We start from the raw sequence: 12,020 nt of genomic DNA on the forward strand, positions 1-12,020 counted from the left end.
AATAAGAAAAATATATTAATTTTATTTACTCTTTCAATAACCATCAATTTCGTTGTTTCATCTGCCGTGCGTCCTATGACAGATTTTTTTTAAATTCATCATTTATAATGCTTACAATTTCGAATGCAATATTCTATCTTAACCTAATTATTCCGAATACCGGAATATGGGGATGGCAAATCTAAGACTAAAATGCAGAGGGATTATCTGATTCCAATCACGAGCCACTAGTGGTCACATGTTTCATCCGGTCACATCCCGCAGGACAGTGCGGCAGGCTAGTTTCATTAGGCCGTCTCGCTGTGATCGTTTGACTAGCCTTTGACTGGCTAGAGTTGATACTAACAATGTGTATCGGATTAAGTTTATCGCGTTGTATTTTATTAATAGTTAAACTCTTATTTCAATTGTCTGTGATTAATTGTAACATTAACTTTTAAGATTATTTGAGTAAGAATTAGGGTTGTATACATTTAAATCAATATAGACACCATTCACCCAGTTTATTGACCCAGTGGTTGTAGCACGATAATCTTAACCGAGGATTGCTGATTCAAATCCGGGCAAGTACCGCTGATTTGTCATGTTAAGCATATTTGTGTTTCATATCGTGCTCGGTGTAACCTCCATATGTCAGATAAAAGTTCTACCACAGATATATTCCATCAAACAGCGTTAGAGCAAGCGTGGCGAAATAAACGCTGAAACCTTTCTCCTCAAAGGAGACCTTTGCCCTGTTGTAGGACATATACAGGCTGAGATACTTTACCTTCCGTTATATTCAATATTAATGACGTCATACTAAAATTAGTGATGTTATTTCCATCATCACTCCACTAACCGAAAATTGTGTTAAATTATAATTTGTCTTTTTACTTTGGTCGGTTAATATAGGGATGATGTATGCTACGTTTAAATTTTTTAGCTTGGCACATTTAAAGATTGGTTATAACTATAAATAGAAAATATATACAAGTTCAAACTTTTAAAGTAAAATTAAATATTTAGAACGGATCGTTTCACTTTAAACTAATTTTAAGGCTGCCAATCTCAAGAGAGATTAGCCAACTACGCAGGTGATATTATAGTGCGCAAGTGTGTGCGCAAACACAGGTGCACTCTTTATTCCCTAATTCTCATAATCCGATGGGACGGCAATCCGACACGACCGGAAAAAGTTTAGGCGCAGCACCAACGACTTTACGTGCTTTCCGAGGCAAGGGTATGTGTACACTTCCATCTTACAGAATCCGGGCTGCTAGTGCAGAATTTTCTGACAGAAAAACCCAATAACTTTTAATTGGCCCGATGTGGAAGTTGAAACCAGGAAAATTTTTATTGCCACAGAAGCCGAGATGGCCCAGTGCTAAGAACGCGTGAATCTTAACCGATGATCGTGGGTTCAAAACTCGGGCAAGCACCACTGAATTTTCATGTGCTTAATTTGGGATTATAATTCATCTCGTGTTTTACGGCGAAGGAAAACATCGTGAGAAAACCTATATGTGTTTAATTTGACTGAAATTCTGCCACATGTGTATTCCACCAACCCGCACTGGAGCAGCGTGGTGGAATAAACTCCAAACCTTCTCCTCAAAAAGGGGAGAGGAGGCCTTCAGCCCAGCAGTGGGACAATCACAGGCTGTTACGGTTACGGTTATTGCCACATACTACAAGAACTAAACAAACATCGACAACTTAAAAAAAAACATATAAAATCAGTATAGCTTAGCTGAAACACTATATAGGGGCCAATTTTACTATTCTTCTAACAAATTGTCACTTTATCGCAATCGAATCGAAACGTAACCGTTGCCGTTTAAACGTTTTCTTATTCTACTAACACAACTATACAGTAGCGATCCGGATGAAGTTAGATTGGAGTAGAATTGGAAAGGTATCGTAACCATGACAAATTCCAAGAAATGGCTCCTTGTTTCTAGTATATAACTACATGTTTATTTATATGAGGAATAAAATCCCTAGTACTGTGGTTTTTATCGGTTAGTCCCTTTACAACAATAATAAGTTAATTATCCATGTTATTAACAAACAAACAAGGGATATTGATGTATATTAATTTGTTAGCATACCACATTAAGTAAATACAATAAATACGTTTGTACAAGATTCTTTGTAAAGGCCCCTAGCTTATCCCTTAATAGCGATTATGAGACTAACTTATGCAGCGCACTATTTTTGCTTTATCTCAAAAATGGTTAATCAGAATAATAATAGAACAAAAACTTTACACAGATATATAATTATAATTTTAAACAGAATTGTAGGACCTTTGACCTTGTATATTTTAAAACGCAACACGAGATATTATGTGACTTTTGAGACAACTATTAGAATGATAAAAAAATTATATAAATTTTCAGCTTATAATCTTTTATTCCGAGATGAATATGACTGGGCGACATAGATTTCACGTTTTATTTAGAAACACATGAATTAAAGTCTAAATATCCTATCCTAGCAGTCTTGGCCCACTTCCTGTAAGATCGAGATATTAACAAAAATAAAGGTTTCTTTTAGAAAATATCCAATTAGAGGCGCGAAGTTACAATTGGCAATTGTATCCGTTAGAACAAATACAGGCCATTCTCTTTAAATCAAGAGTTTTCGAAATTCAGACGGGTTTGCTAATCAGATGGAGCACGCACAAAGAGAAGTATTGTAAAACGACAACAAAAACCTTTCGAGTTTTAATTGCTTGAATCTCATTTAACAAATTATATAATATGGAAATTCTTGAGAAGCAATTGATAGACATTTTCCTTTTACAATTTGAGAAAGTTTCACTGTATTTATTATTTACAGTATTGAATGGAAAATTATATATGTATAGTAAATTTGTATTGCCTTGTTCAATGAAAAAAGTAACATCATCAATTTTTCTTTTCAGATATATGAAGTACCCGAAAATACACGTCCGAAAAAATGGTCATCGAAACTTAAACTAAACACTTCAGGAAGTTCGAAGTCTTCTGAAAAATCTCCCGACAGCCCATACATGTATGGTACTATCAGTGGGCAAGGCGGATCAGCATTATCTAAATCAATGAAGTATGCAGAAACTTGGCTGTATGGGTCGGTGAGGACCCAAAATCCACCAGTAAGACCTAGTGTATTCTCAGCCTATTCCGACGTCTCTGGACCTGTTTTGATTAGCACCCCACAAAAACCAACTCCACATAACTATGCTGTTATATTATGTTCCTGTCCTGAATACCTTAACGGTACGAAGAAAACCAGCTCAACCAAAGTCAGTATTTGTAAGAAATGCAAAGGATCTCGTTTACCGCTAACTATAGCTGAAACTCCTCGTTTACTAGTAGGTGGAACTGTACGAGGTCCTCAAGTCAGTCGCGATGCTGGTTTGTTAAGAGCTGGTACTGTTCGAGTTCAAGGTAATAAATCCAGACCTAGTATATTAAAATCAAATGGTGATACTGATCCTTATGATTTAATGCGAAGGAGTAGATTAGCTCCTCCCCATGAAACGCGCATTGGTAGTCAGTTTTCAACTACAAGATCTCGTGCAAAAAGTATAAGTCCCTGCCGAATAAAAACTAAACAACCAAGTCCAGAAACTCTTAATAAAAGCAGAAGTAAGTCTGTTAGTAGAGTCAATGAATTATGGATTGATGAAGAAACAAATGCAGGTGATAAAAAGAAATCAATTCTTTCATGTGACATAAATCCTTATGATTTAGTGAAAGTTGGAAGTACCTCAAAGTCTATGGTTGAAATAGAATTTGATGATTATGGAGATGTATTTCAAGAAACGGTAAAAAATGGAGGACGTTCTACAAATAAATCAAAATCTGATACAAATGTTAAAGCAATAAGTGGACAAAGAATTCGAGTATCGAATGAATCGAAAAATTCTAGTATAGACGAAATATCAGTATATGACCCCGTTAATTATGATCTCAAAAACTATGACTTTAAATCAAATGATATGTCTACAGCATTATCTTTACCAAACATTAAAAATGAAAATAATAAATTAGTATCATTAGGTAAAAATAGTAGTAAAAAATCTGTAGGTGCATCGACCACTACTCGTACAAAACAAAAAAGTGTTTCGCCAAAAAGACCACCAAGAAGAATAAGAAATAACAAAACAGATGATGACAGTGAAAGTGATAACCAACGTTTACCGGAGAGGAGTTTTAATAAAAAACCTGTTAGTGAAAATTCCCGCAATACTAAATATAAAAACAATAATACAGATGCAATAAAATCTATCCTTAAAAAACCAAGAAGCTACGAATTTAATGATTCAAACACAAAGATTGAGACTTCAGATGATTCATTTGAAAGTAAACGAGTTAATTCATCGCAATTTTATATTCCTAAGCCTAAAGAAAAGAATTTGATTTCGCAAAACAATTATCAAAGAAAACGTGTTCAGTTTTTAGTTGAAAGTGAAGAAACCAAAGTAATTTACACAGCTGATTTAAATTTACATGATACTGGCATCCCAAAAGAGGTCAAGCCAAATGTTATTATTGAAGTTGAAACTGAAGAAGACGTTGTCGCTGAAGGCGATATTGTAAGCCAGAGCTTGGAAACAGGTGAACCGGAAGCAATTAGTTCTAGTGAAAATACAGTACCTCAAAATGATCCTGGTGTATATGAAGATATGCAAATAAATGTTCATAAGATTGAGAAAAATACGACGGAAAAATTGCAAATGGATTTAGAAAAAGAAAGCAAAATTGAAAATGAAAATTCAATAATAAACAACGAAGGTAAATAAATACTCGAAGGTTTTTTTTTTGCAATATTGATATTTAGTTTTTATTTCCAATATTGAATTTTGTAATTTTTAAAAAAAGTAAATAATTTTTTAAGTCTAGGAGCTTACCTTATTTTTAAATAATCTTTTGTTTTACAGATAACAATATTCCCAGAATTCCTGTATTACGACGTTCTGAATCGGAAAGACTGGCGTCAACTATATTAATTTCTCCTCCAAAGTTTTTGGATACTATGGCTTTAAGAACAAAAACAAAACATGGTCACACAAGTCAAGTTTTTCTGGAATTCGTTAATGAAATTGAATCATCGCCCCAGCAACAGAAGGTTCAAGATCAAAATATTGAACCGAATATTATAACCCAAGACTTTCCAGCACAGAATGATATTGATACAGGTAATTTGAGCGATAACAGTGAAATAACGAGCAAAGTTTTGAGAAACTTACGTCGTGGAATATCTGGGTCACCAGAACCTCCACCTAGATTGAAATCAAAATCTAAAAAACATAATTACGTCAAAACTAGATTTATTCGCACTAGCTCTTCAAGTTCTACGAGCGATGAATGGTCTGATTCAAATGACAATGAGCAGAAAACAGTTTTGAGAGTAAAACAGTTTGATTCTGATGATGCTGATGACCGAAAAGATCTAAAAGAAACGTATAAAGTCACAGAGCTCGAACCAAGAAAAACGTCTATTCAAATTAATGGAAATGAATGTTATTCTACTATGAATGTAAGTAGCGATGTACCAATATATCTATCCTCAGTCGTAGTGAATGATGATTATGGAAATTCCTGCAATACTTATCAAAGTGGAACAACGGTAACAATAAGTGTTGGTACGCCACAAAATGAAGTGCGAAAGTCAAAAAGTCAAATATACATCGGTGCAGTTTTTCCTGGAAACAATTACACAAAAGAAGATTCTAATACATACGAAGATTATTACACAGATGACCGATATTCAAATAACAAAAATGATATTTCTTCTATTTTGAATGATCCTGTTGAAGCTGTAAGAAGAAATCTTATACCTCATGTCTGTGGTAAAAAAGATGATAGTATTGATAACAGTTCAGATAGTAATAAGCAATCAGAAAGTGGTAACATAATCACAAAACTTTTTGATGATCCTTTCTTTGCGCATTTGGCAGAAGGACTTGATTCTGATTTAGTCAAAAAGTTAATAGAAAATTCATTAATAAAACTGCAAGAAACTAAACATCAAGAAGGGCCTGAAAGCAGCAAAGCTACAATTGAAAAACTCATAGAAAGCTCACTGATAAATTTAAAAGAAGAAGTTGAAAAAGTCAATAGTAGAATTGAAACTAACGCTAATAATTCAAATCCAAAGCATCCTGTTGAAGAAAAAAGAGAAACAGGAACTCACACATCGGACTGCTTAGAAGAACGTGACGATAAAGGCTGCTCTGCTCCCTATGAAAGTATGGAGTATGAAAGCGGTACGATGGGAGTTTTTTCAGACCTTGAACCAATGTCAGATTGTTATAATGCGTCAGCAAGTGAATTATCGACTGAAGATGATACAAATTCTACAAGATCAAAATTCTATCAGATGCTGGTAGATGCTGCAATATGTGATATTGAAATCGCTAATAATACAGATGATGATCATCATTATGAATCAATTCGTTTAAACAGTGATCCAATATATGAAGAGATAGGAGATATGCCACCACCTTTACCTATAAATCCTCCTCCGAACTCACTTTCATTGTTAGACGATGAAAAAAGAAGTGGGTCACGTTCTATTTTTGAGGGTGCCTCAAAATACGACATATTGTCGTACTTAGTTGATGCTAAAGAGAGGGGTATCGATGATGAAGAAACATACATAACTAATTATGGCAATGAAAATGAATCATCTTCATTGCTAAATGAATCTAAAGCAAAGACAGAAATTACCAAAACACATCATAGCAGTAATACTAGTCAATTGTCACATGCATCAGACTCTAGTGAAGACAATTCCTTAGTAATAAATCAAGAAACCATCGAAAAAACTATCATCAGTAAGAAACCCTCTGCTGAAATTGAAAGAAATGACTCAGGAGTGGGTTCAGAAACAAGTAAATCATCGAGAAGTAGATTGCAAGGAAAAATTACGCCGGGCAATAATATGAATGATAAGAATACACCTATACATTTATGTGAAGATTGCGATACTGCTGTAGAAACTCAAATAACCGAGCAAGGTAAAATCATCATTTTGTTTTATTAAAATTCAATATTTCAATAATATAATAATTTATTTTTATTTTACAGGTACTATTTATGCTCCATTAGTTTGTCGAAAATGTTCTAAGAAAAGAACTGAAAGAAAAGAAATAATAACGGAAATAGTTGAAACTGAAGAGAAATACGGACGTGACTTACAAATAATTCTTGAAGAATTTTATAAACCAATGTTAGTGGCTGGTTTACTCACACAAGAACAATTAAGTGCTATATTTTTAAATGTCGAAGAATTGATTGAAAACAATCAAGTACTGTCAGAAAAATTGAGAGACGCACTTGAAATCGCTGTGGAACAAGGAGATGAGGTACATCTTATTATTAAAATTGTTTGATTATAGCAAAGAAAATATTTAACAGTAAATTTACTTTTTAATTGTCTATTTTGTTTTAGGACTTACTGACGGTCAACGTTGGAAAGATCCTCTTGGAGTGTTCAGGCATGCTGACAGCTTTTCAGTCGTACTGTGTAAAACAAGCAGGTGCCGCATTACTTCTAGCTGGTCTTGAGAAGGAGAAGGAACTCTTAAGGATATTCTTACGCGTCTCGCAAATGGAAAATGCGGTCCTGAGAAGAATGAATCTTAACTCTTTCCTCATGGTAAAGTTCATATTAAATCATCACCTTCGTCAATTAACATAATATAATATCTATTCTATAATTACATACATTGTAATAAATACATATAAATGTGTACTATACTATCACATATTATATTCATTTATAGCCTTATTTAATTTATATCTAATAGGTTCCGGTTCAACGCGTGACAAAATATCCGCTCCTTCTCTCGCGACTCTATCGTGCAACACCCAATTGTGCCTCAGAAAGAGAGGACGTAAAAGGTGCTCAACGCTGCGTAGAATGCAGGCTTGAAGAAATCAATGCAGCGGCCGCTGCAGCTGCAGCTGCTGCTAGGGATGTTCCTCTGTGGCGAAGACTTGCAGCTGCAAGACGAACAGCCCATGACTTGCACGTCGCAGACATACGATTACGGAAAATGGCTGTTGATGTACTAGATTGGAATCACGATGATGCTAGGCAAGTTAATACTTTAATAAAGATAAAATTTAATAGGATTTAGATTTATTGATAATTAGTGTGAAGAAATTTGACAAAGATGAGTTTCAAAATGGCATAACAAGGTTATTTATGAGTTTTATGATTCTAGGTTTGCAATGGAGGGCAGGTTGCTGTTTACACAACCAAATGATAACAACTGGCGAAAGGGTCGCACAATAAAGTTGATGCCGATCAATGCTCTTTTGGTAACTAATGGAAAGGTACTTTTGATTTTTATTTTTTTGTTTTTATTATTATTATATATTTTATAGAGTAAGCTTCATAATATATTTATTTCAAGTATATATTGAACAGATGCTCGATATAATTCGTTTCTTTTGTGTTTCAGCCAACGATCGCACATAAAACGAACGAAATACGGGAAACGAGAGAAGCAAGAGATCGAGAGGCGAGAGAAAGAGAGGGTGATGCCCTCTTTGCACGCAGCGGAGTTAGAGAGGCTGCTCTTCTCTTAGTTAGAGAAAAGGCAGGAAGATACACGTTACACAGAGAGCCTCTTTTCTTGGACCGTTGCGTGGTCGCCGCTGATCATGAGCCGGAACACTTTTTCGAGGTCCACGAGATAACGACAAAGGATTCTTTTATTTTTAAGGTAAATTCGTTACTTTAATTTATCTATTAATAAAATTACATATAATTTAAAGACGGCGTAATAATTTGAGAAATCAAATAATTATTGATTCAAGCTAAGAAATTCATTAAATTAATTTGGAAATATAATATGTTATAGCTAAAAGTATAGATACTATTGTTTCTTAAGAAAGTACAATATAAAAAAAAGAGTTTACTTTTAAGCACTACTCATTAAATGTTAACGCGATTATTGTATTGAAGTTCCTTTTGCATTTACAATTCCATTAGATTAAACTTAAAAGCTGTACGCCCATGCGCTATCTGCCATTAGTGCATCGTAGAGCCGTAGTCAGCAGCTCCCTGCAATATATTTATTACAAGCCATTGAACTCTATTTACGATGGTACACGTCGCTTTATTTGGCACGCGATATTTTTGTTACATTATTGTGGTTTTCATATGTGTATTGATGTAAAATTGCCTCACTGGTATAGCGTCTATATATAAGGAAGTCGAGATGGCCCAGTGGTAAGAACGCGTGAATCTTAACCGATGAACGTGGGTTCAAACCCGGGCGAGCACCTCTGAATTTACATGTGCTTAATTTCTGTTTATAATTCATCTCGTGCTTTTCGGTGAAGGAAAACATCGTGAGGAAACCTGCATGTGTCTAATTTCATCGAAATTCTGCCACATGTGTATTCTACCAACCCGCACTGGAGCAGCGTGGTAGAATAAGCTCCAAACCTTCTCCTCAAAAAAGGGAGAGGAGGCCTTAGCCCAGCAGTGGGACATTTACAGGCTGTTACTGTATAAGGCCGTAGATTCCAAGGTCCTAAGTTCAAAGCACAGGTCGGGCCGATAAAAATCTCTTAGATTCTGTCCATTTTCTGACTAATTCCCATCAGATGACCATTCGCCAGTCTCTCTACCTATTTTCATTAAAAAAATGTATTTAGCCCTTAAAATCACCCTCGCAACAGGCAGAATGAAATGAGAAATTTAATTTCTCTTTGTTTAATTAATTAATTCGTTTAACTTTTTAAAATAGTTTTTCATCCATTTGTAAATTATACTTCAAATCGAAACTGTTTATAAAGTGGTTTAGGTTTTATTTTACGTTTTGTTAATTCGTTTACTTTTTTAAATTGTTTATTGTGTGTATTTTGCAGGCAGAAGAAAGCACGCGTACACGCACATGGTACCGTCAATTGCAGTATCATGCGCAAGGCGCGGGCGCATGGCGCAAGCGTCGAAACGCACTAGCCAACATTATGATAAATCCAATGCTTACTAGAAACTAGACTAAGGCCGGTACCATACGCAAATATTCGTGCAAACTGAACACGCGAAGGATGTTAATGGATGTTGAAGAAGGATGATGCATGAATTTTCATTCTTTTATCCTATTGCAGATGACTTAATTGATCTTTGCCAAACACCCTCGAATGTCTGGTACCGCAGTAATACTAACAAAAACGTTACTTAAACCCGCCTCGATATAATAAAATGCATTTGATTCGATTACATTAAAATTAGGCATGTCAGATTTTTCCCGATCGTATATATATCAAAAATATATAAACATTTTGTTGAAAATTTTATTTTTTATTATATGTATAAGTTTTCCGGAACCTACCTTACAGCGACCTGTCATAAAAAGTGCCACAAATAATAAAATAAGCACATATTGATATAATCAATTTGAATTTTCGAATCACGTTTACATTTTTTTAATTAAATATTTTAAAAGTTTTGGTTGATTTATGTAAAAAAAAATAGTTGTATCATCTATAATAATTGTTTCATGTTTTTTTTTTCTTTTGGTTTTAGTGTAAATAAAGCAATGCCACTAGCTTAGACTTAGCTTATACCAAAACATAGTTAATTCGACAAAACTTTCGCTGCCTTTAATATTAATATTAGACCCTAAAATTTCTAAACGTTAAAAAAAATTAAAAATCTTATTATTTGTAAATAGTTAACTTTAATAGCTGTGATATCCCGACATTTATCGAAAAAAAAACAATGTAATTTTTTTTTGAACTCTGTAATTATTTTAAAGGTTAACTATTGAAAAATAATAACATCAAAATAAATTTCCTGACTAGTCTTAAGGAAAATCATGTAGCAATTAATTGGATTGTAAGTAAATATATAAATTGATATTTATTGTATGTATTTAATATAATTACTTGAAAATATTCTATGTAAATGTAGATTAGATCGTTTTCGCCTTTAAAAGTTATTTTATTTGTTAATTATTAGAAAAGACGAAATAAATTAATTAATAAAATAATTTTACTTCGTTTTATTTTATATGTAATTCTTACATGGGTTGGTGAAAATATTCTGATTCGCTCAATATGTATATATCTAAGTTACGACGATGTGATTCTCCTGACCGATTTCGGCCACGGCGATCATTTTCAAGGGAGACTAACTAACCAGGAAATATGTATACAGTGAACAAGTGTGTGTGCAAATACAAGTGCAATATCTTTTCCCCAACATTCATATTCCAATGTGATGAAAAATCCGACATCACCGGAATGAGTTCAGGGGTAGGACCAACCGCTTTACGTGCTTTCCGAGGCAGTAAGCATTTCAATTTCCACATACCGGGCTGTTACTGAGAATTTGTCCCAAAAACTTTTAAATCAATTTTAAATACTTCTTGCCCAACCAACATTATAAATAATAAAGTTAATGGCACTACAGACTTATTTGTATAACGAGTAAAACCGTGAGCTCGGTGTAAAATGAAACGGATCGCAAATCTAATAGACCTTGAATTACGCGATATTACTCTTAACAGAACAAAATAAAGGCATAATTATGACTTGGAAATCCGTGAAGGCGCTTCGCACTTACGCAAATGAAACCCTTAATGATATCGATACTGCTAGGTTTAATGTTAGAATGGTTGAACGAATTGCTACTGATTTTAACACGACAATTTTCCTTGAATATCTGAGTAACCATTTTACGAAGGCACTTATTTGTTTAGTTATAGCGTCGACGGCAATTTCGAAGGGTATTTTGTCAAATCGCTTAGAACGTATAAAATAAATCGTGTAGCACTGATCGTGATTATGTTTTAGTTAATTTAACATAAATTTCTCCTGACTGCATTTACGTTACAATAGTTCATCCCGAAGATAAACAGTTTATGAAAATGATACTTATCTGCACTTGTGTTGATCTATATGCATGATATAATACCCGCATTCCGGCACGAGCTGAGAGAAATCAAGTGCTAAAATAACTAAATGACTGTAGGTGTACTCCGAGGCATGAAAGTGAAGCAATGCCGACTTCCTAATTCT

At 34.1% G+C, this 12,020-nt stretch overlaps 1 protein-coding gene across 2 annotated transcripts in view; it reads left to right on the top strand.

Annotated features, from left to right (window-relative positions):
* LOC126774377 (uncharacterized) overlaps window positions 1-10,991 on the top strand; it is a 152,014-nt gene extending 141,023 nt beyond the window's left edge. For both annotated transcript variants that reach the window (XM_050495872.1, XM_050495871.1), the window contains 8 exons: window positions 2,912-4,766; window positions 4,913-6,994; window positions 7,065-7,342; window positions 7,429-7,635; window positions 7,787-8,076; window positions 8,207-8,318; window positions 8,447-8,710; window positions 9,864-10,991. In XM_050495872.1, the coding sequence (XP_050351829.1) occupies window positions 2,912-4,766; window positions 4,913-6,994; window positions 7,065-7,342; window positions 7,429-7,635; window positions 7,787-8,076; window positions 8,207-8,318; window positions 8,447-8,710; window positions 9,864-9,995 (5,220 nt within the window). In that variant the 3' untranslated portion in view covers window positions 9,996-10,991. The remainder of the gene's footprint in view (window positions 1-2,911; window positions 4,767-4,912; window positions 6,995-7,064; window positions 7,343-7,428; window positions 7,636-7,786; window positions 8,077-8,206; window positions 8,319-8,446; window positions 8,711-9,863) is intronic.
* The last annotated feature ends 1,029 nt before the right edge of the window (window positions 10,992-12,020 follow it).

Source organism: Nymphalis io, chromosome 16 (genome assembly GCF_905147045.1).
Source record: "Nymphalis io chromosome 16, ilAglIoxx1.1, whole genome shotgun sequence".
Classification (NCBI taxonomy): domain Eukaryota; kingdom Metazoa; phylum Arthropoda; class Insecta; order Lepidoptera; family Nymphalidae; genus Nymphalis; species Nymphalis io.